Source organism: Hippopotamus amphibius, chromosome 4 (assembly GCF_030028045.1).
Source record: "Hippopotamus amphibius kiboko isolate mHipAmp2 chromosome 4, mHipAmp2.hap2, whole genome shotgun sequence".
Lineage (NCBI taxonomy): Eukaryota > Metazoa > Chordata > Mammalia > Artiodactyla > Hippopotamidae > Hippopotamus > Hippopotamus amphibius.
Window position 1 is genome coordinate 67,604,854 of NC_080189.1, and position 26,046 is coordinate 67,630,899.

Below are 26,046 nucleotides of genomic sequence, written 5' to 3' on the forward strand. Positions count from 1 at the left end.
AAATTTAGAATTCATCTCACAGGTAATGGCATGAACTAGAAAAGTCTTCAAATAAGCCCAGAGGTAAGAGAAATGGTACATGGCCTATGCAGTGAATACCACCACCAAGACAAATGCAATTCCAAATGTATATATCACATTCACAAGTCTAACAAAATTCTATTATAGCACCATTTCTTCAAATGTTTGGGCTTTAGTTCTTTGAATACTCACCTCCTGAAAAGAATCTTTCAATTTTGAATTTGGTGACCCTGTACTGCTTGAAAGATTCTATTTTCTTTCAAGTTAGTGAATCCTCACTTTTGATTCATAATTTCAACATACTTTTCCTCCAGGCTGTATGTGAAAAGAGCCTGTAATTTGCATGGTCTTAAATTGACCACTTTAGTACCAAAATGATACACCGGATAAGTAGGAGGCAACATTTAAATGGCTGAAGTACACCTGCAGTATTCTGATGTCACTCTCCTGAAGACATGATTGAGAATAATTCCGACATTATTAGCTACTTGGCTCCTTGTTCAAAAAGACCCCATCGGTAGACAAAGTTGAAAATATGTTCTGAATACCAAAGCTAGAAAAGTTTGCCCAAAAAAGAATGCCAGCTGGCTAGAGCCAAAAAAAGTACCTTTCAGTAAATGCCAATAAAACTTCACAGGCTGCCAAAATAACAAAGATAGAGTAATTACAAAGGAAACTTTGCAATTTTCCTGACAATAAACACCTTAAAAAGAAATTCTGTCACTTGGCCTCAATTGTTACAACTGTTAATACTAATGAGGATAAATCCCACAAACACATTTTACTTAAACCAACTACTAATTTGGCACAAAATTTTTATAATGTCTTCCCCAAAATAAAGTTGGGGATTTTCTTTAAACATGCCCTATAATATTTAATTCAATGTATACTAGAGCATTTTCCATGAGAAATTACCATTCTTACAGAAAAGCTTTTACCCTATTTTGCCCATCTTGAAAAATGTTCATTTAACTGTACCAGATTAAGAACTCTTCCCCAAGAAGAGAGATGCATGAGCTATAAAAGTGAACAGTATGCTTTGTGAGCCACATTTTTAACCCCAAAAATAGCCTTTATGAAGAAAAAAGTTTCATTATTATGTAGAAACATTTAGAAAAGCGCACAATATTTTTCATACAGCAGATAATATTGTTGACTAAACTTCCTTATGAAAATCCATAAGATTTTCTTAAAAAAAAAAAAACTCATAGCTAAGTAGAGTGTTTGCTTCCTAAACTGTGACAATACCATCAGCACCTCCAGATGCCAGTCAATCCCTGTTGTCATTTCTTAACAATATTAACTTAAAAAATCCATAGTAAGCCAGAAAGAGAAAAACAAATACTGTATGCTAACTCATATATATGGGATCTAAAAAAAAAAAACAAAAAAAAAAACGGTACTGATGAACCTAGTGACAGGGCAAGAATAAGGATGCAGATGCAGAGAATGGACTGGAGGACACGGGGTTGGGGGGGTGGGGGGCGAAGGGGAAGCTGGGACGAAGTGAGAGAGCAGCACAGACATATACACACTACCAACTGTAAAACAGATAGCTAATGGAAATTTGCTGTATTAAAAAAGGGAGATCAACTCGATGATGGGTGATGCCTTAGAGGGCCAGCACAGGGAGAATGGGAGGGAGTCGATATGGGGATATATGTATAAATACAGCTGATACACTTTGGTGTACCTCAAAAGCTGGTACAAGAGTGTAAAGCAATGATATTCCAATAAAAAGCTTAAAAGAAAAAAGCTATAGCACGAGTGATATCAGAATAATAACTAGAAAAAGTCGCTACTGACACAGGCTCAGCCTTCACCAATAAAATAAGCAAACAAGCCGAAGGCTGATAAAGAAAACCAACCAAGAGAGCTTTGGAATAGGCTTAACCATGGCCATGAAATAAACAGTCAAGAGATACCACTTTAAGATACAGTATATAAGGAGCTGATTTTACTTTGCAAATGTTGCAAAAAGCAAATGCAAACAATCAGTGTATACACAGATCGCATTTCCATAGGTAAAGGATATAATCCCAAGGAAATTATCAGAATGGTTTCAGAATTATATTAGCATTTTGTAGGTGATTTCTTAACATACTTATTTTTAATTGATTGCTTCCTTTGAATGTAAGCTTTTTTTAAAAAAATGTATTATATGAGAGATTAAAATTAATCTTTTGCTACAGGAACACATCTCTAATTTTTAATTGGCATAACAGGTGGAAGTTATGAATCACAAATGAACCAAGTCATCTTACGGTATTACGTTTAAGAGATTACTCTTGTCCACTTTCACAATCTTCACAGTGAACAGTTATTGAGAAGGACTTTAACCATGGATATACAACTTGTTAAATCTGATTTTTATACCCTGCAGCCCAATTTATCTCAAGACACATTTATACAAATTTACAATTATGTGACTTAGTTGCTGTGATACAGGGATATACAATTGTTAGAATAGCTGAAAATATGAAATCAAGTATTATGCAACTATACACACTTACAACCTAAGAAATTTCCTTAATTTTCACCCTATTCACAGTATTCCAGAAGGGCTTCTTAAATGTGTAGAAAATTATCCCCAAATTTTTATTACGCTTCATAGAGTTGTTGATGTAACTTCCCAGCTGCTAGTTCAAAGGATATCTGTTCCTTTTTTTTCCTATTCTAGAGCCTTCCTATGGCATGATCATACAAGTGCATCCTTGAGGCTACAGTACAGGGGAAAATGCCATGCAATAAGATCATTCTGGTTGTTCCTTCAGGAACCAGCTCTGTCTGATAGGAACCAAGACTTCTCACCAGTTACTAAATTTGGCTCCATAGCAATAATGTCATGGCAACTTTCCATGGATATTTTTTACTTTGACTTGCTGACTGCAAATAAGGGGAAATTAGATTACCACATTAAACATTAAATGTAGAGCATAAGTAGGTAGCAGTATTGTACAGGTGTTATTAGAAATAGAAAACCACAGCAAGGACACAATAATATTTGGATATTACAAATCTTATTACTTCTATTTTGGGCAAAGCATTTTGTAGTAACATCAAAATGCATATCAAATCATACTAATCCTTGCAGGTGCAAGTCTTTGTTATTCATAATATATAGATGCACTAACCAGGAAATGAATTCTGCATTGAATTGAATTTTCATATAAATTTCACTTAAATGGATACTCGTTACTAATCCTTGTGGATTTTAAAAATTAAACATGTAAGGTCTATATAATGGATCTCCATGCTTAAATGAGGTGGTATAGCCAAGCAATCAATGTATTCTAATGTTTAACTGCTTTCTTTTAAAGCAGTCAAAACTATACTTACTGCTATGGCAACCTTTTGAGACACTTAAATGTTAAGAGCAAGCCTGTGTTAATAAACAGATATTATAATGCCTGCTGTAGATCACAAATTATACAGGAATCATCATTTTTCTACAACTTAGTGATGAAAGAAGAGGACAGACAGTGACAACACAGCATTTTTTCAAGCCCCTCAATGGTTTGCCAACATAACACAGTGTAGGAAACTCACAAGTAGAATGGACTTTTTTATATTTCCCTTTTATGTTGTATTCTGAAATATAACCTCATTCTCTAGAACACAGAGCTCTGCCAATGCATCTGCTAAAACTGCAGGTATAAAGTGACTATTAGGTGTGTCAAATACTGTCACCAGCTGATACGTTTGGCAGCTTATGTTAGCACTTAAACACACAAAGAAGATTTACACAGCCTTCCTTCGTAATTGATAGTTCCAAGAAACTAGACAAATATGAAGATGAAAGAGGACTTGGTTCTCTTTCCATGTGTGCAAATAGAAAAGATGAGCTTTGGAGAAACACATGGATGCCACCTGCAAAACAAGTATATGATCACAAATGTAACAAGCCTGGTCTGCCTCTCTACCTCATCCCTTTGAAGTTAACAGGAGCTTTGTAAATTGAGGGTGTGCACAGGGATAAATACTAAGTCAGATAAAGCTTGATTCCCCTCTTCACTTAAAATGCACACAGATAAATTCTTAGCCACTGCACATTTCTTCGATCTACCACATTAGATTCCACGGGCATAACCATAATATTTCTGATATAGGTGCATTATTTAGTATGTATTTGTTTTAAATATGGTTAACTACAGTGTGTCTATATGCTGAAACATATGTACAAAAAGTGTGTATTATCCGCCTTTGGTTTTTTCTACTTTCTCTTCCTCAATAACATGACATCTAACTTCATGCTTAGAAATTTCTAGGCTGGCCTGCTTGTCCTTAGGAATAAATCTCTAATAGACCTGATTGACTTTTGCTCATTAACAAATGTGGACTTACTTTGACCTATCAAACTTCATCTCCCTCATTACCCAATGCACACCTAATCCTCAAACACCGCTGCCTTTCTCCCAAAGGCACAGAAAACGCTCAGGCCCACTTCAGAGAAATTAACACCTGGCCTTCGTCTCACGGAACCGGCCCTCCCATCATGACTAAGGAAATCATATAAGTTATGAAGAGCCAACTGAGGTGTCGGATGCACCAAAATATTGAAAATTAAGCACTAAGGAGGATTAAGTGCCTAACTATCAACACTGGGCCACTAACTACCAGTCACCTTGGGCAAATCATTTTGTCCAACAACCTTAGCTTTGGCACAAAGCTCTATCTGGAACACTGTAGGATAGTGGTTACGGGTGTAAATTCTAGATTCAGATCTGCAACTTGGTCACTGTGTAATCAGAAACAATCCACTTAATTACTCTGCGCCTCAATCTTCCCACCTGAGAAAGAGGAGGTACTAGATTGGGACTGTCATATATACATTACTAATAAGAAAAAACAATCAAATTGTACACTTTAAATACATGCAGTTTATTTTATGTCAATTATATCAATAAAATTTCTTAAAAAAGAGGAAAAAAAAAGGAGGTAATAGTTTGAAGTACGGAAGGTTGTTGTAAAGACTGGATGATGCATGAAGATATATATAAAGTGCTTAGGAAAGTACCCAGCACACAGGGAGCACTAGGCAAGTATTCACTACTACTGCCCATGAAGGGTAGATAATCTCTAGGTTCATTGCATTTCATTCCATGAATCTGGGTTTCTAGTTCCAGGTCATGTTTCATTTTTTTCATGAAGGCATTCTCAACTATTTCAATTTACATTAATCTCTTACTTTTAAAAAAGTTATAGAATTTATGTAACATTCATTTCTTAGTCAGAGGATTTTTATTAATTTTACAATAGTAATGGTGTTAATAATTATGAATGCCCTTATTAGTGTTACACTTATTCCGCATCTATAGCATCTGTACCACTGAGAGCCTTTGTGTAAGCTGAGGAAATGGAAGTATTGGGAAATTAAGTGACTTACCAAGGTCACCCAGCTAGAAAGTAGTAGACCAAGGTCACCCAGCTAGAAAGTAGTAGATAGGGGCATTGAGCCTAACTAGTAGGACTCCAAAACCTGCACTCTTAGCTGCTATGTTAACTTCTCACTCTTAACTATCCCAGACATACTTCCTCCTCTTCTTCCAGACTTCCCAGTATGTTTTTTTTAATTCAAGGCTCATGGTTTTGGATTGTTTTTTTTTTTTAACATGTTTTTATGCATAGGAACTGTATTCCATGTAAATAAAGACAAATATTTTTCTCTCTTCATCTCGGCACTATATCAATGTAAATAATTCACACAATTTCTAAAATGGAATGACTTTTAATCATGGTTGAAGAATGGTTGGGTTTGTCAAACCACCTTTTTTTTCCAATCGTGAGTCATGAATACAGTGTTTATCTTTCTTATAGAAAAAACTTCAAGCACTGGGCACACACAGCCTACCACACAAACTAGAGAAAGAGCAGGACCTTCCACAAGTTTGTAATGTATATGCTGCTACATCTGCAGTGTTTCCTCCTTTGCGGTTGGTCACGGAGCACAAAAGAAAGGAGGCTGAGGTTTACTAAAAAGTAAACAAGAAGAATCTATTCATTATCTCTATCGAGGGTAGGTATACTACCAGCAGGTGGTAAGTAGCAGGAATGACAACACAAACCAAACTTCTTCACCGTGAGGCCAATTAAATGCCGTCATTTTCAATTCTTTTCCACTGTCTTACCAGCATTACTAGTCTTATCACTGTAGCTTATGAAATCCTCTGGCCTCAAAAGAGTATAGACATTGATAATGTCTTACTTCTATAGAGTTACTGTGTTTTCAAATACTAACCTGCATGCCAAAATCTTGACATAAAATTTCTCATTTAATCATTACATCAATCCATTTGCTTTCCCCTTTTACTTACAAGGCTTAAAGAAGTTAAGTAATTATTAGCCCAAGATCACAAATATGGTAAACTGTGGAACTTAAGAATTGAACCTAGACATTTGGGCTCCAAGGTCAATGTGTTGCCTTGTGAGATTATAGCCAGTTTAAGATCTACTTTGCTGCTGAACAATCATCCAACACAATTCCAGTTTTCTTACAGCTAGAATCTCTTCTCTTAAATTTAGCACGCAGAGTCCAATTGTTACATCAAACACAATTGGTCTGGTAGAAGCCCAGCCCTGCCTAATTAATTCATCCTATTTGATAAGGATGGTTTTAGGTCATTTACAACTTTAGCAACAATTATTTTTAAATGGGCTTCCAGAGGCCATATCTAAAGCTGAATACCATTTCATTGCAAGTAGTGTTACAGCAAAGGTCCTGGAGATTAATTTTTATTATTTAAATAAGAGATGATCATAAAATTAGCACTCTTCTAATATAGTTCTCATCTTGATTATTGCTATTTAACTGGTGAAATTTTTTCTTCAGGCTGAGTGAACACTATAATTATTATTGCTTTGCATTGTAAAGGTTGCATCTTAATTGAAAAATCAACACTTTTTTCCCTTTCAATGAATACATCAACTTCAAAATCAACAAAAACATTGAAGATGCAGGCAATTTTGCTAGACCCACAAATTAGGGTATCCTTGATCAACCAGAATGCATAACCCATAATCTTAAACGTAAGATGTTAACTGATCCTATAACCAGGCCTGTTTTTCAAGTACCGAATGTTTCCAGCTCAACCTTCTGTTTGTAAATCCTTATGGTCAAATGACAGTAGGTTTGAACAAACAACACTTCTGAGTATCTTCTGACAGTATCACTGTGGATATGTACTTAACTGCTTAGTGTGACCAATAGTAAAAGGTAAAGTTGTTCTTATACTATTTTACAGTATGTGTAGATAAGCCTGTCTTGGGAGGTGTAGATATAATTTCTGAATATGGCAAAAGCAAACAAATAGACAAAATCAACACAGAAAAGTAAGTTGATTGAAATAAATGCATTTGTGAAATATTATAATATGAATTATGTATTTTGTAAATTTCATATATATTTCTGTATAATATAGAATAAAAGCTTATATGGTGCTTTCTATGTGCCAGACATACACAGTCATTGTCTAGGTATCCTCAGGATGTTAGTTCTAGAACCCCCTCCCACATGGATACCAAAATCCGAATGCTCAAGTGCATATGTAAAATGGCTTAGTAGTTTATTACTCACTGTTTATTACTTGCATATTTTATATAAACATACACAGGTCACCCCAAAACTCCAGTTACCCTAAGGGATGGGAACATTATTATTCAGGTTTTAAACAGGAGGAAACTGAGGCACAATGATCTTAAGTTGCTTATACAAAGCCACACACCTAGTAAATAGAGATTTCAACTCAAGCATACTAGGTCACTACAGTACACTGCACTTGGTCCCCTGAAAGGATCCCATGTTTATATTACATGGTTTTAGTGTCTACAGCATTAATACTATAAAATTAGCATGATGACATAAAAAAGTTATACCAGACAAAATCTAATGTTCACTTCATTTCAGCACAATACTGGGAACTGCTTCAGGCCAAATTATAAAATGTCCAAGTAGAAATAGTGCTCCAAACCAAAATTTAAAAATTCTCTTTTGAGAGCTTCATTATTTTGTTAATCAAACATTCAGGATTCCTGAAGCTGAAGGCTTATATATACACAGAAGTTGACCATAGCTCTACAATTCAAAGCAGGAGGATAATTTTCATAAGGTAATAGGGAACTTAAAGGGCTGTCTACTCCACCCTTGCTTTCCATATGTTATTTTGTACATTGTTATAAATTAGAAGGAATCTATAAATAGTAAGAAACTTTTGGATGTTTTCCAGTTTTCCTTCAATTTGTTGTATTATACAAACATTAATTTATGTATGTATACATGCATGTAGCAAAAATACTTATATTTTTTATTTACTTGAATAGTCAGCATTTCAGTGAATGATGGGTTAGTACATTTTGCTTGGATGCATATAAGAGAAAATGCTACAAGATGAGTCTTGGTTCTGCCATTCACTATCTATGAGACTTTGGGAATCCCACTAAACCGGTATGAGGTTGTCTGCTCCGCCTACATCCCAGGGCCATTGCAAGATACAAATGCGATACAAGTGGGTGTGGAAATGATCTATGAATTTTAAATTGCTAAACAAATATAGAGATTGGTACTATCACTAATACTGTTTTTAAATTTCATTCTGCAGCACCTAGCATAATGGCTGGCACTAGGAATATTTGTTGGCAGAACTTATTTTTCATTATGGAAGAAAAAAAGCAATGGTAGGAACTCAACCAAAAGAACAAGCTACGTTTTACCAAAATAAAGAAGTGAAATCTTAAGATTCTTAAACTATTATCTATTTAACTATGTAATTAATATGAAATATGAATGAGTATTATTTTTCTGATTTTACAATCACAGAATTTGAACCTTTTTTTTTTTACTATGTGTGCAATTATCAAAAATTCACCTTAAGGGCTTAGAAGACATCTTAATACCAGTCCTAACAAAAATTGGTTTTATATATTTAGAGAGAAAGAGAGAGAGAGAGTTTTACAGATTAGAATTTGAAAAAAATTTAAGAAAAGTGAGAGCAATATTTTAAATAAAATACAGATAGAGACTTTTTTTAATGTGGATCTGCTTCTGTGTACATCACACACAAACTCATATGACTACCTCTCAATATACATAACAGGGCTGGGCTACACATTCCATAAGCACATTCTCCAAACTTTCAGAAACTGCCATTTAAAGGCTAAGGGCCTAAATTTCCACTTTGATCAATGAAACAGTTTTATCACAAGATGGGATGACTGAAGTTTATTGATTAGCTGATAACCTTCTAAGGCACCAGCCTTTAATCTGCAATAAAACAGTGAATGAAAGTAGAGCTTTCAGAAAGGAAAGTAAGGTTTGACTACCCTAGAAGAAAATAAGAATGTGGAGAGACTGAGGAAGGCAAAAACATTCAGAAAAAGGGAGCAATGACATCCAGTTACTTGGCTTTCCTTGCAGCCCTGTGAGTTCAGACAGCTAAGTCACCTGACGTTCTAGCCCCAGTGCCAAGGACTAGAGAATCAAATCAAATCAACATAATAAGGCTGTTGTGTCCATGAGGAGGGAGAGAAACAACCTCAAACAGCAGTAAAAGTTCACTTCACAGCATGATCACCATTTCAAAGGAAAAGCTAACACTATTGAAGGGTTTACTTCAATATTACCCATACATCTTGATAGGAAAGAGCCACTTTTAACCGAGTCCAGTGGCCTTGAGAGTATCTGACAGAACTTTTGCTGGCAGCTCTGTGGCTGGAAGACAATCTAAGAAGAGGATATTATGGTTTAGGATTAAATGTCGGTGCTGCAAAGTTCACAGGGAAAAACGGACAAAGCGGGGTATATATTTCTTTCTGATCAAAATGTATCCAGAATTTTGTAGCGGTTTATAGATTTTGATCATACTTAATGTGAAAAACCTAACAATAGTAAGTAAACTAAGAATTACATACAGACACACTAAAATTGGTAAAGCAGATAAACAAAAGACTACCATAAAGAGGTCTTGAATTATATTCATTCCTTTATCCGACAAATATCTATTTGTGCTAATACAGTTGCAGAGATTAAAAGTACCTTCTGTAATAAGAAAATGGCTGAGAAAAATATTTTTTATTCTAGTGTTACAAACAGAATTTGGTAAAGAGCAGGTCACAAATAAATGAAAGTGTCTAGGTTCATACAATTTTTATTTGCTATTTCCCCAAGTGAGAAAATGAGAGCATATACTTTATTTTTTTAAAATCAGAGGCAGCCCGATAATATTTTTGGATTCTGTTTTTGATCTTTAAAATAAGGCTGTTGATATCACTAATCTACGATGTCTCTTCAAGATGCATCTTTAGGATTTTCATGAATATTTACTGCTATTTTGGCAACTCCATGACCACTACTACTGTGACTAGTACTACCACTAATTCTGCTGCTGCTAACACTACTATGGTCTTAATTACCGAAACCATTCTTTTCCCTTTTCCCCGGTGAGGAGAATATGCCAGGTCTGAAACAATTCTGTAGTCAAAACCTGCACATAAACATGAAGATATATGTGTAGTCATAAATCTCTCAAATGTTGGATAAGTAAGATAAAATATTTGAGGAAGAGGAAAAAAAGCACTGCAGCCTAGATGAGAACTGGCATAGTTCCCAAATACCAAGTCCTCCCACCTTGCTTTCCTGCAGGTATTAGCTTACATCAATTCACAGAACATCTTTCTTGGGACAAATGCCTGGTTCTCTTGGTCTCTGTCAATTTATCACACCTTGCTAAGAAGAATTTTCAAACAATATTGATGCCCATTATGAAGAATATTCTTTGTTAGCAATGCAGGGTTTTTTTCTCAAGGGTAGTGGCAGCTTTGAAATCTTTACAAGTGGGCTAAGGAAGGGCTCTCAGGGAAGGGAGATTTCCACAGAGAAAGCAAGTATGAGCTGGGGTCTGACCTGTGTAATTTCAGCCATCACATGCCTTAGCTGTTGGATTCTTTTACATCCTAGGTTTCTCTCTGTATAAAACTGGAACAATATCAAGTTATTTCAGAGTATTCATGCTAAATAGAGATTACTGACAAATGTATTGTGAGATATGAGTCTTAAATAATATTTATCAAGGAGCCCTAATCAGATAACTGAGACTTAGCTCTAAAGTTACACAAATGCCAACATCTTCCCATTATCCCTCAAAGAAAAATGAAACATGAGAAAATAAAAGATATTTGCATTAGATTTGAAATAACTTAAGCCACCTGTGCATGAATATATTTTTAAAAAGAGTCTAAGCACCCAAGTAGCTATTCATTCAATTCAATATTCACTGAATACCCACACCATGTGAATCATACAAGGATGAGTAGGATATGATCCATCCTCTACAAGCCAGCTGAAATAGTGTTTAAATTGAGATGTATGTAAAGCATTTATGGGCAACACAGAAGTCATTAATTCTAAGATAATTAAGGAATAAAGGACACATGAACTGAATCTTAAAGAACAAGTATGATCTCAAAAAGTAGAGGTTAATACATTGTATATAGTAATAAACAATGTATATTATTAGGTTGGCCAAAAAGTTCGTTTGGGTTTTTCCGTAACATCTTACAGAAAAATCTGAATGAACTTTTTGGCTAGCCCAATATTAACATGAGAGTACATAATTTTTAAAAGGCTGTAAAACATTCTCCTTAGCCAGCCACCACAGGAATTTAGGCTTAGGCTACAGAGGTGTGAACACAGACAGTCATCCAGTGGGAAATCCAGTGGCCACACCTTTAAGCAGTGTGCTTTTTGTGGAAATAAACATAAAATTAAAAAAAAAAAAAACCTAAGCACATTTTCTTCAGAACATAATAGACCAGAGTCTGAACACACAATGATTATGCGTATGCACTGACCCCGATACAACTTCACATCCCTCAACACAGGATACATAAGACTTTATGGGGTATATGCAATAAGAACAAAAGCTTCTTGAGAACAGACGTATTTTTCTGGTTTGCCCACCACTGTATCACCAATGCCTAGAACATACTATCACATATAATAGGCTCAAAACACATTTATTGAATGAATAAGCTTTTAGTGTCTTATAAACCTACGTGGCATTCTTAATATACAACTGTATAGACGTATGTATCAGTAAACAAGTTAAATTAAAATCTCCTATGTAAAATAAAAATGTTTATACTAAGATTTATTATTCATATTTTAAATTATAAAAGTGAAGATAATGGATATGGCTCACATTTGTAAGAATATATAAGCACTCCAATTTTGCAAACAGAGATGTGAATATAATATATCCCTATAAGACATAAAGGAACAATCACAATTCAAACCTCTTTCACGGAACAATTCAAACCTCTTTCACGGGACCTGAAAAAATCACTCTTGAAAGGACTGTAAATTCAACAACTGGGAGTAATTATGAAACAAACCTGAATGGTTTAACAACGTAGCATCTATGGCAAAATGAACTTCTTTGCTAACCTTAGATTTAAATAAGATTTAAAGATGGCATACAAAACCATTAGTACACAAAAGTAGTTTTTCTTAAAGTTTAATCGGACGTCACATAAGTAGGATTTTTAACCTCGCTATTCCTGATAAATTGTCAATAACTACGTTCTTGGGTTAACAAAAGCCTCGGCTAATGCCAAATCAAAGTAGTGCTTGTTGGGGCACAATTCATTAGATTTAAAAAATCAACCACATCAAACCAACCATTTTTACTTAGTGAGACACAGCACAAACTCTCATCAGGAGAAAATTCAACAACAGACAGAAGCAAATGTGTACTATGCATATTAAGTAGACGTTTAATGTTGTAAAAGGAAAAAAAAAGAATGATATAAAAAAACCCCATAAGAACACTAAACATACAATTATGACATAAAGATTCACATGTACTAGTTTAGCTCAGATTATCTCTTCATCTCTCCTTTATAGCTGATTTCATGAAATTTACAATTTACATGTGCTATGTAAATTTGGTGGCCCTAAAATGTACTTATTTTCATGACTGCTTTGGCTTTATTTGCAAATGCTAATAAATGTTGTCTCTGCTTTTTTATTCATCCTATATATACATATCTGTGTATACATTAAAAATACTAGAACAAAGAATACAGTTTTAGTTCTGCAAATACTTTTCCACCTTCATCCCTTACCTAAATTTTCCAACGAATACTGTTTGGCTTTTAGACTAATAAATCCAGCTACTGCATAACAAATTATTTAATATTGAGTAAAGTTCAACCAAAGAAGGCACAGATCAAATTATTTCTCAAAATAATTTGTTACTAATTATAGGCAGGGTAAGTGGAAAGTATTTGTTGACACACTCCCTTTGAGCATGTATCTGAAGTTAGTTTCTAGGATAATTTGTTATACTAAAGGCAAAATTAAAGAGGAATAAATAGGAAGTAAAAAGCTAAAATCCTGGGTTGAGAAACATAATTTTAGCTTTCAGTTTCAATGAAACAACAAGCCCCAGCTTTTTTTGGAGGGGGGTTACTTTGCTTTGTCTTTTGTTTTTCACTTTGGCATTGAGTCTGAACTACCTACCTTAGGAAGAATAAACTGGTAAAACCAAAAACTGTGAAAAGGATCAATCTTCTAGAGCAGATTTTAATAAAACTGATCCAACTTTTTACTTATAAGTACACTGTAATTTCTATTTATACATTTCCTCATTAATTATGTTCTTCCTAAAGTCCACTTTCAAATTCAAGCATCTATCATATTTAGATGTTACCCTTTCTTTTTTCCCTTGAGTGTGGAAAAAGAGTCACAATCACAATGTGGCCTGGTCCTGAGATTATTTCTCTATCATTTTATGGATAAGTAAATAAAGATTAAGAAACAGGCCCAAGGTGTATAATTTAGATTTTATTTCTTCTCTAAAACTTCATGGATTCCTGGGAGGTTATCTAAAATAAAAATTATTGCAAGATGCAGCTTATTTTCCATTGGGTTTCTATTTTGATTTGAAAAATACATTCCCTGTGAAACAATCAAGCACCAAACTAAAATTTTTTTTGCTGAAAATATGGCTGCTGGACTCAAAACTGGCATAGATAGGCAGAAGTGCACTACCAATGGAAGAGTAGACTATCTGATAACAAGAATCCCTAATGAATGTACTTGGAACAGGACGGGGCCCCAGATGTTTGGTTCTCTCCAACCAGATTGGGAAAATTCACAATTTACTAGGTAGCCTTCTAAAGTAGAATTGATTCAAGGATGACAGGGATCTACAATCAGCAATGATTTTCTTATAGCTAAAAGTAAGAGAAAATAAGTAGAAAATAGTCTTTGGAATTAGAAAACACAAATAAGCAAAAATGATAAAAATGAAGAAACCACTTCAACAATATAATTTTTATAGAGATTTAACTCCCTAGTATATTCTGATAATAAAATAACAATATATTACTTATAAACATTTTCAGAATCTACTACATAATGAATCTACTACATGATGAATAGTGTATGAATAGCAGTTCATCTCACAACCTAATTGCAAAAAACTGATGCTGCCATCTTTACAAATAAGTAAGTAACAGGATAGTAAAATCTCTAACCTTGTGTTCCAAGGAAGGCCCGCGTCAGAATCACCTAACAGCTCGTTAGAAATTCCGGGGCCCACTTCCAGACCTAAAAGGTCAAACTCTCACAGGATGGGGACCATAAAGCTGCATTAGAATAAGCTTCCCAAATAATTCATATTCATACTCAAGTATGAATAAGATTACTGGACTCATGTAAAATTACATAACGGATGACTCTCAGGAAAATAATTAAAACTTGCCCCAAATGATTATCTATCTGAACAGGGCAACAGAAAAAAATCTAAAATTGATAAATCAATAAGTTGCAGTATAATTACACTATTTAGTACGTGAGCCAACTATAAAGGAAAAAAAAAGTATTTCCTCTAGAGGACTGTGAAAAATGGGGAATGATCTTACTTGTGCTTTTTTTCCTACTCTATCAATATATTGCTTTGATAAAATATTTAAACTGTAAAAAAAAAAAAAGCTAAAGACAAAAAAAGCAACAAACAGATCAAGAACAAGCAAAACCCCAACAAAAACCATGCACAAAGGAATCAACCTTCATGGGCTGGCAGTTGCTGAGATTTAAGGCATACGTGCCTAAAATGAGAAAAGCAGGATACACTTCATCCTTGAAACGGATAGTTTAAGTCTGATGACAAGCAACATGCTTAAATTTACCTCAAAAAATATTTAAAAGGACAAGACACAGTAACAAACTCATGTCCTCAAATCTCAAAAATGGAATCCTTCTGTGAGAATGTGTGCTCACCTTCTGGTAAAAGCAGTGAGAGAAATGAAAGACAAAATCTTCCTGACCAGTCACATCCAAAAAATGAATCAGGTAAGAAAGGTTTCAAAATTAGTAACAAAAAGTAAACTTTATAAAGTATTCACTGTCTGTGTAGAAAGGAACAGAACGCAGGAAGATGGCCTATTAGAAAGGAAGAAAATTAAGAAACATAAACCTTAAGTGGAACTTTCCAATCCAGGACAAATGCATGTTAATATAAAAGGATTATTCAGCCAGGGTCTGCATAGGCCTAACTTCAGCTTTTTTTCAGAAGCATATTTGTAATATAAATCTGTTAAGGTATTTTTTTTTCTCCACTTCACTGCAAAAAGCACCCAAAGTACTATTCTTTAAAAAAAAAAAAAAAATCCTAAGAAAATGAAGTGCAGCTATGACTTTCATTTACATAAGCAAAGTATCACCCGCGTAATAACAGCTTTAAACAGTTGAGTCCCCACACACTGGTTTGTCTTGATTATTTTCAGAATGGGTGGCTAATATTGTGTTACAAATTTCAGTTAAAGTACAGAAATGTACAAACGTTTTATATTTACTTTCATAAATATATCAGAGAAGAGTCAAGGTTATTATTCCTTTAATGACATCATTCTAATTGACTTACATTCCAGTGTTCTTTCTCTGGTGTGAAAGAAAGGAATACAGTTACAAGGATCTGTCCTACTGGGAATTTTGCATAACCCTGGCTAAACCCCTGGGAATGTTCTGGGAGAACGTAAAATGTAAATGTGAATATTATCAATCACGTGAATCACTGTAGAGGAAACACAGAAAGGAACTAACATAATCAAAAGGAAACAAACTAGTTAGAAAAAGAACACACAACCTTGTAAATGAAGAAAATGAGAGGTGGTAGATTTTAAAAGATTAGTGATAACTAAATTTAAAGTATATGATTTAAAATATAAGAATATTGATGTACTGAATTTAAAAAACATGATTTACAAAAATTCAGTTTATACACAAATTTGTATCTGTTTTGGAAAGATAAGGTTTGTCTATATTCTAAATACTCTTTAAATTCTCTTTTCTGAAGAGAGATAATTTTACTTCCTCTGGACTTAAGCATACCCTAAAGTTATTTTATTTTTTTAGCAGTATCTGAATTCTGAAAAGATTCATTTCTAAGAAACAATTTGTTTTAGCCATGTAGGACATTTTTATTTGTTTTCATTTGTTTTTAATGTCTATATGTGCTTCAAAAGTCAGCATCTTTCAAAGGTTACCAAACTACAGCATAAATAACATCATTAAGATTCCAGGTTTCTGACTGAAATACTTTATAAATAAAAATAAGGAATGTCCAGGAAAATTTTTAGAAAATACCCAAGTGTCACGTCCATTTTTCAGATTTTCTGAATGCTCTGTTTACTACTTTTCTACGTATGTTTATATATGTTACAGTCAAATGTATGTCCTAGAATACACTGTTGGGCAGAAATTTGCCATTCATTCTCCTAACCTACATTTACCAAAGGGCTAAAGCAATAAAAGCAAAAACAGAAGCATTTTATTTGATTGAGGTATGTAAGGAAATCCGATTATTCACATTGGAAAAAAAAAATAGCCCAACAGAATTTACAGCCGGGCCACACAGAGGGGATGGAGTTTCTTTCTATTCCTAGAGATAGGATCCCTCTGCCCCACTAAGCTTTTCCAGACAAACAAGTATCAAACATTTGTAAAGGGCATTTAGGAGACAATATAGCCTTTCACTTCCAATATTTGATAACTTTTTTCACCCAGAAATCCTCTTTAGAATCTAATCCATATGTCTTATTCATCTTTTTAAATTATTTCCCTCGTGTTCCATCCTCAGTGAAGACTGAAATTAGCTGGTCACCATCAACTGAACAATAGTCCTTTAAGTCAGTGAAACATAAAATAAATCCACACCTCCACTTTCTTCTTATTAGACTATTTCAGATTTATTTTTACTTGTGTTTATCGGTTTCCCTTTATAATTAGGTATTTTATTCACAAGTCCCAGAACCATATTTGTTAAACTGTAAATATTCACTAATTGAAGTAAAATAAAATTTCAGCATTCTGAAAATGCTTGGCTAAACATCCATGGTTTCAGCATGTTTTTCCAGAAGGAGACTATATATATTGCTTTAAGGCATGATCATATGTTTCTACCTTAAGAAGGGAATTAGGACTTTGAAAATACTTAGGAGAAAATAAGTACTAAGAAGCTGATCATGGTTATGACAACAGTTTTACTTATTGTGCTTCTAAAACATGGCAGGCATACTGAATATCACATGCTCCTAATCCTCAAGAAGTCTTACTGACATGTATCTAAAATATTATAATATGATAAAGAGAAGATACAAGATGCTATAGAGTCTAACTTTGCAGGGTAAGGATGCAAAGAAAGGTCAATAAAGACCTCAGTGTGGTAAAGTCTCAGCTGAGTCTGGACTTAGAGGTGTACCAGACTTCAAAGCAAAATTTTAAAAAAATTTTAAAGCAAAATGAACACAAAGGTAAACAGGCATAAAAGAGCTCACTGTTTGGGGAACTGAAAAATTAGAAAGGCTCAAGTTTAGAGAATGGGGAGGGACAGGGTGATGTGCTGGGATGGCAAGAGTTAAACTAAAAAGGTAGCCAAGGCCCAGGTTATAGAACAATGTTCTGCACAGCTAAAGATTAGGACTTTGTCCTGAAAGAAGTTTAAAGAGAAAATTAACAAGGTCAGATGGCTGTGTGTTAATATCATTGCATAGAGCAGACTGGAAGGAAGGAAACCTGAAGGCAAGAACACCAATAGAAAGACTGATTCACAAGTTCAGTGGAAGCAGAACATGGGTGTGAACTAAGGCAGTGAAATATTAGAAATGGAGTCAAAGCCATGACATTAAGATATTTTTGAGAGGTAGAATCAACGAGTTGGTAAGCAAAGGGAGGTTAATGGTAAAGAACTGGGAGGGAATGAAGATAAATTAAAGGTTTTCAGTTTGGACTGGTGATGCCATCAACTTAGAAAGGCCACAGAAGTTGAAAAGAGATGCTGGGCAGAAAAAAAATAAAGATTTCACCCTTACTGAGTGTGCTGCGTAAATGGTGTTTTATGCTGATGCTCAGCTGAGGGCAGAGGGGGAAATCCAGAGGAGCTGCATTTTTCTAATCTGCACAGAGACCCCAGTGGTGGATCAGGGGCACCAGATGCTCCATAGACAGGGGCAGGCTGGACACTCACGCTAGAGAAAACAACGTAGGAGACGTAGCTCGACAGAACTGGGCTGACCACCACAGTAGCGGATAGCCACGTGTTCACATAAATTTAAAGTCATAAAAATTAAATAAATTAAAAATTAATTTCTTCAGTCCCATTAGCCACAGTTCAAGTGCTCAGGGACAAATGTGGTTAGTGGCTACTATACTGAACGGTACAGGTATAGATTATTCCCATCATTACAGAAAGTGCCAAGGGACTGTGCTGGCATGGCACAAGAAAAAGAAGAGGAAAGGTCTGGGGACAGAACCCTGCGAAAGAGAGGGAAGGTAAATGAGTGACTTGAGAAGGAGTAATCAAAGGAATAAAAAAAGAAAGAAAAAATCATATGTTATGAATCAAGTGAAGTAAGTTCAAGGAGACGAATGAATCAAGAACACGAAAAGCCAAAAAGAGAGCAAATAAGAAACGGAGTAAAAAATTACCGTGAGGCATTTGGTAGAGCATTAAAATCATTACCAATTTCTTCAGATGTAAAATAACTCCATGAGACTAACTCTCTCACTGAGATGATAGGTTTCGTTTTTAGAAAGAACCCCAGTGCTTCACAGGAAGGGACATGTGGAAATGTGACCACTCTCTTCCCACATTTTATAGAAGAAAGGAAGCCCTTGCCTAGCTGTCATCCTTAGCCATCATCCTTTTGGGAATTTCTAAGAGTTTCTAATTAAGATCTGTACCTTAGCTGAACAGGTTTCTTGAAATCCTCTGTCTAACAACTACATTCAGACATCAAACAGCACAGAAAATTCTCTTCTCAGATCAAAAATTAAGCTGACAGAACAGCAGTTACCAGGGGATAGCGGCTGGGTAAGTGGGGAGTTACTTCTTAGGAAGTACACAGTTTCAGTAGGGATGATGAGAACGTTTTGGAGATGGGTGGTGTCGATGTCTGCACAACAATGTGACTGCCACGGAACTGCACACTTAAAAACGGTTCAAACGATAAATTTTCTATATATTTGGAATTATTTCTGTAATTTTCATAGATACTTGACCACAGATGAAAAAAATTTTAATGACACTGAACTATGTAACGTGAAAAAATAAGTAAAAATAAAATATGTACCGTGGGATAAAATCTGGAAGAAACATCTTACGACCCTTGACACCTGGGAAATGTAAGATACCAAACATAAAAGTTGAAAACATTGCATACAAACATCTGTTACTCAAAGTAAGTAGGTATTTGTATTAGATTTATGATATTAGGTGTGAAAATATGGGTTTGATAAGTTGTAAAGTATTAAGCATCTGTTGTTGCTGTTGCTATTGCCCCCTATGAAACCGTCAAATGGTCTGGAAAAATTAAACTAGTGCTTTAAATGGTGCTAAAAGAACAAGAGTGTATTAGGTCAGTTCTATAATCAGGAAGGCTTTTATACCCTTTTCTTTACTATTCACACCTCAGGTCAATAGTTGCAGTCTGCTGATAGAGGGAAACCATAAATATCAGAAGTAAACCCCGAGGCAACCACGTTTACACAGGCAAAATGCTCATTCTGCAGTTAGAGGAGGGGAGAACCCCTGAATCATTCCTCTTACATCCTCTGACAGGCCCTGGAGCAAGGTTCAGGGAAAGAAACGGGGAAGGGATCCTAAGAGAAGCCAGTGGCTACTTCCATGTGTGTTACTGCAACCAGGAAGCAGATAATGAGGCTAAAAATTAAATCCAAGCATGCGAAAGTTCATGAATGTAAACTAATACACTAAGCCAAAGGATGTCTGGTCCAAGATTTTTATGTTATACAATAGATCTCATAAGGATTTTAACTACTGACAGTCTCCCACCAGCATCCAGACTTTTCCTGGTGAACACAGTGAAAAGCTGGAAGTAAACACACGCACACTCACGGATCACACCGTGTTTCTATCAACCAAATAGAGAAAAGAACCATCTTTTAATCCCATCAGTTTTCCTAAGCTCTGCTCAGACCATACAGGGATTCTACCCATGTCACAACCTGACAATACAATCACCTCATGACTGTAAACAAAAAAAGGCACAGACGCAATGCAAGAACAGACACTGGAAGTGGAGACCAACCAAAGAGAAAGAATAAAAGAAGGAAATAAAGGCAAAGAAAAATTCAAGACATGAGTCATACTATACTTACAACTTTCAGCCTGATAGTCTGGCACAAACTGCTCATCATTGTCAGGTACCTGAGCTGAAGAAAAAAAAAAAATGAAAAAAAAAATTAAGAGAGAAACTGCCAAGGCATAAAGAATGTCATGCAAGATCTCTCACAGAAGATCTTTTTAGGCTGAGACCAAACCTATGATTATTTGCCAATGAGTCGCTATTTAAAATGGTACTGACAGCAATATTCGGAAGGGGAAACAGAAGGGATCATCAATGTCAACCAGAAAACATAGATGTCAGAAATAAAATGATGGCAGTTGTAGTCCCTCTGAATTTTCACCTGCCACATGGGAATAAAAGAAACATGCAAAATAAAAGAGCCCTCAGGAATTCTATTAGCTACAGGGTTATTTGTGTTTGGTTTTTCTGTTTTGTTGTGTTTTTTTCCAAGAATGGAGTAAGAAGTATTTCAGTTCACCTACTGCCAGTGCTTAAGCAGCCCATTTAAATTAACCACACAATTCTTTCAAATGATGTGTAGTTGTTACACATATCCCTCTGCTTTTTTAGAAATGTCTGTTTTTGATATGTTTGATCTACTGCAAATAAGACTAGTATATTTAAAAATGTTTGTTCTAAATTTGGCCAAAATATACAACAAAGTTTTTTACATGAAAAGATTGTCATTAATTTTGGTCATATACAATAAAATATTATATCTCAATGATTATGGTCACAATAATAAAAATAATAGATAATAAAAATAAATGCCATCTTTTCAAGCAAAATATTTTCCGGGTGACTAATTAGCACTAACAAAAGAATATCACTATTTCATCAGTCTTAATGTCAAATGACTACCCTATTTTTAGTAAAGGAAAAAAAATACTGAATAGCAAGAACTTAATGTATTCGGCAATCAAAACAAGTATATTTTTCACTTCTAGAATATTTTCTCCATAGTTAATTTAGACATCAAAATAACCTATTCCAAATTGACATAGTATTACAAAAATGAGTTTTCATAGGCACACACAAATATGCACACTTACACATATACAAACTACATAAAATAAAAGCTGGGTTACTTTTAATTTGGCAAAAATATAATGAGTCATCATCCTAATTAACTTTAGCTATAATCTGATTAGCTAGTATTACTTTACTTAATATTATCTAATACTGAAACTTTTTATCCAATCAAGTCATATTAAAACAGATGTCAATTAATTTTTTTTAAAGTGCCTATTCTGTATGGGGAATTTTTATTAAAATAATCAGTCTTTTTTGAAGAAATTTTGGGTTGGTAATAGTTAAGGAAAAAATTCATATAAAAAGAAATTCTATATTTTAAAATTTCTATGTAAAAAGGAATACAACATACAGAGAATTGAAATATCTGCCTATTTAATAGGATTAAAAAAAACTATTTGGTTGAATAAAATTTATGTTATATTATTAAGAGCAGAATAAATGAAAATCTTGCCTATTACCAAAATATATATAGTTTGATATTCAACTATTTTCTAACAACTTTCTTCTGTACACCAATACTTAAGTTTATTAAAGACAAATTTCATCCTCTGCCACTAAAGGATACCAAACAAATTAAGACCTTTTTTCCAAATTAGAACTGATACCTACTTGATCAGCCTGTACTGGAGAAAGAGGTGCTTTTTTCTTCAGATTCCACTAATATCTGATACCAAGGTTAACTAAAAGCTAACAACCTTCAAATCACTGTTCCATGCTATGCTGTGTAAACTGTGTAATACTATTTAACCTCTTTGAACTCCATCTTACTCATCATTTTAATACTGATAATACAGGTTTTTCATGAGGATTAAATGAAATAGTCTAAACACAACACCAGACACAATACCAGACACTCAAGAAACATTACTTTTCTTCTTTCTAAACCTCCACCACCCACCCATTTTTTTCAATTCAGTATCTTTACTTCTAATGAATACACTGGAGACAGATAAAAATCACAACTAAAATCTGTACCTTAGCATTCTCTTAGCTATAAACATTTTTTTGACATTGCAGTACGCCTGATTTTTCTCAAAGACTCACAAATTATAAGTGGAGGGGTATCCATTAAAATAAGTCTTTTCACCAAAAAAATTATAAAAATGTTTTTAATATCTATTTAATAAATAACAGCAGGCAGACAGAATCAAATCCTACACATTTTTCCCATCATATCCACATGTTTTGGTTTTCCTAAATTAACACTAAACAGAGATAACTATTGAGATGCAAAATTATCAACCACAGCAATTACTATGCTCTTAAAAAGCCAACATTACAAGAATCTAATAAAAATGTAATATCCCTTTACAGGAATAGTTAAAAATAGCGGCTGAGTAACAAAAATATATTTGTAACAGAATATGCCGGTATGAATGTCCTAAAGGCCAGACTTTTTTTTTCTTACTATCATAAGACAAAGTTGCAATTCAATGATGTACATTACTGCAAGATATATCACTGCAAGAAAGGCATAAAAATCACTGATGTATGTTAGGAGATGGGGGGGCGGGGGAGTGAGGCAAAACTTCAGGAATAGAAGAAACCAGAAGCTATACCTCACAAATATAGAAAATAGCTACATACTAACAATTTTGTAAAAAGAATAAGAATAAGAATTGCTATAAGAATTTGCTATTTCTGTTCTAACTCCTTAACATACTGAATAAATACTTCACACTTATGCCTGAACATATTACAGAATTTTAACAAAAAACATATGACTCACATTTTCACAGAAGCTAATCTTAAGAAACTGAATAGATCAAATGAAGCAGCAGGCTACTTAAATAGACAAAAGCTTAAGTCTACCTCTAATTTCAAGTCAGAGTCAAAGGAAAGCAGTTAACGAAAAACACAAGTTGGATCCGGGCAAGGAAAATGTGACAAAGTATTGCCACACTCGCATCATACATTTCCTTTTTTTCCTCCATTCACGGGAATTCTATGAAGTAGCAAACTACAGCTTCCTGAAATCTTGTGGCAAGCCATACCAGCTCCAAAGTGGAAAATTAACAATAGAGGCCAACCTAAGAAAAAAAGTTTTTTTCACTGCTATCTATTATAGCTATGCTTGGAATATCACCTTTGGGGAATGAAAATGTTTCCCCACACTTTGGGGAATGAAAATGTTTCCCCACACTTTGGGGAATGAAAATGTTTCCCCACACTCCGCAATTAAAGAGAAAGGGGAAGAGTAAGAAAGGAGAAGAGAAAGTATATACCAAAAGACCAATAAAAGGCTTTCAAGAAGATGAAGCATGTGGATTTTATTGGTAATAGCTGGAGCGTTTCTATCAGTTCATTGCACATTAATAGACAAGTTGCCATCAAGTCTCAGGACTTCGGCTTTAAAAGGGTGGTATCTGCACTCTCAGCTATTTACCTAGATTATTATCCAGAGTTTTCTCTCTCTCTCTCTCTCTCTTTTTACTACATCACAATACATATTATGAGGAAGAAGCTCATAAAATATTAATCACAATCTTGATGTCAGAGAATCACTAACCCTTATTTTCAATTTTAATATACTTTCTTAACTAACATTTCCTGGGTGGAGGGGCGGGGGCTGAAGAGTGGACAATTTTTAAACAGAGTTTGTCTTTCTTTTGTGCTTAAACCTTCAAATAAAGTAATCATCATTACTTAAGAAAAAGTGAGTGTTGAAATATTTTCTAAGTTTGGCGGCAAACAAGGAAAAACCCCCTTTTTCTTACAAACTAGGCGCCTGTCGGATTGTCTTTTAAAGCTAGGGAAAAAGTGGAAAAATTACAAATGAAACAAATGTCAAGTTGAAAAGGGGTTAATATTTAATTAAAACCAGTTCTATCCACTGTAACAATGACCTGGAGCCAAACAAGGCGGAAGATGTATGAGTCATTCTTTCTGCCCGTGAATGAGACAGCTGATCTCCTCAGCAATTCCTCCAGACAAGCAGGCAGAACTGGAGTTCTGCCTCCATTCACAAAAACACAGTCCAGCATGAGCCATGTGGCCCAACCGCAATCTTTTCATGTCACACCCTTCCAAAGAGCTAAAGCAAGTCAACTTGAACTTGCAATATAAACACACCAATTTTATTGCTCTATATCAAATACAGCTCAGATCCATTAAGGTACACATTTAAATAAATGACAAAATTAAATCCATATATACATTTACATATATTTAACCCATCCTGCTTTATACGCTAACTTCTCACAGAAACTTGAATGTATAAAACTAAGGAGGAAAGAAAAAAAGAGGGAAAGGTCCATGGATGAATGGATGGATAGATGGATGATGGAATGAAGGAAAGAAAGAAGGAAGGGAAAAAAAGACAAACCATTACAGAAATGCCTTATTTTTCTTGCCTATTATTCAAATCCTCTTTTTATCTTAAGGCTATTATAGTTTACTGCTGAACTTTGTAGCATTTCACTTTCACAGGGTAAGAAATGAGTTTCTCTGAAGAAATTTAAATTTTCTTTTAAATAAGGGTAAAACAACACGAAAATCAACCTTCATACAGTCGTGTATTTTGTTTCATCCTAAAATGAAGCTTCAGGCCATGGAACAAAATAATCATGAGACCACTAAGCCTGGTTTTATACCACATCCGCTTTTAACATTAAAATGATTGTACCAACGTATAAGCATTAATTAATGCATAAGTATAAACATATTTAAACGGGCAAAAAAAAGGGGGGGCTATTTCCCCATGACAGAAGCATCTTTAATATTGATAAAGGCATTCCTTCTGTATGCTCTAAAAGAAAGAAAACAGTAAGTTTTAATTGTCTTTAGTCTCAAATTAACTTCAATTTCCTAACTCTAACCTATATAGAAGCTTGAAAACTTAAGTGAGGCTCAGAGCTGTTGTTATGAGCCAAATCTCTTTTCTAATGTTACTGAGGGCTGACTTCCATTATTAGTGTTATTATTACTATTTTAAATACAATGTTGCACACAGGTCAAACGGAATAAAGTCATACTGTGAAATTCAAGAAATTACACGTTTTCTGTAACTGAACTAGAAAAGCTCAGCAATATTTCATTAACATGTATTAGGACCCTCTGGAAAATCTATATCTAGGCTACACCACATCTAAATTCTATTTTCAACAAATTTTTCAATATTGCAAATAGACCCAAGATGCACATGTATTTATATACTTCCAATAAATGTTGAGAAATAGAATACATTTCCTCCACCTGCTATCCTTTAATCAAGTCCAAATGGGAAGTCTTTGTTTCATCGTTTAGCGTACTTCCTGGTACAAGAATAAGATGGGTGATAGCGCCCCCCTTCCCCCACACAATGACTCTTGCTCAACACTATGAAATAGTATGGACGTCTGTCATTTA

The 26,046-nt window shown here is 34.5% G+C and overlaps 1 protein-coding gene across 6 annotated transcripts in view; it reads right to left on the reverse strand.

Moving 5' to 3' along the window:
- The window catches only part of ETV1 (ETS variant transcription factor 1), an 87,463-nt gene that overhangs the window by 54,371 nt on the left and 7,046 nt on the right, over positions 1–26,046 (reverse strand). For all 6 annotated transcript variants that reach the window (XM_057731651.1, XM_057731652.1, XM_057731654.1 and 3 more), the window contains one exon: positions 20,696–20,749. In XM_057731651.1, the coding sequence (XP_057587634.1) occupies positions 20,696–20,749 (54 nt within the window). The remainder of the gene's footprint in view (positions 1–20,695; positions 20,750–26,046) is intronic.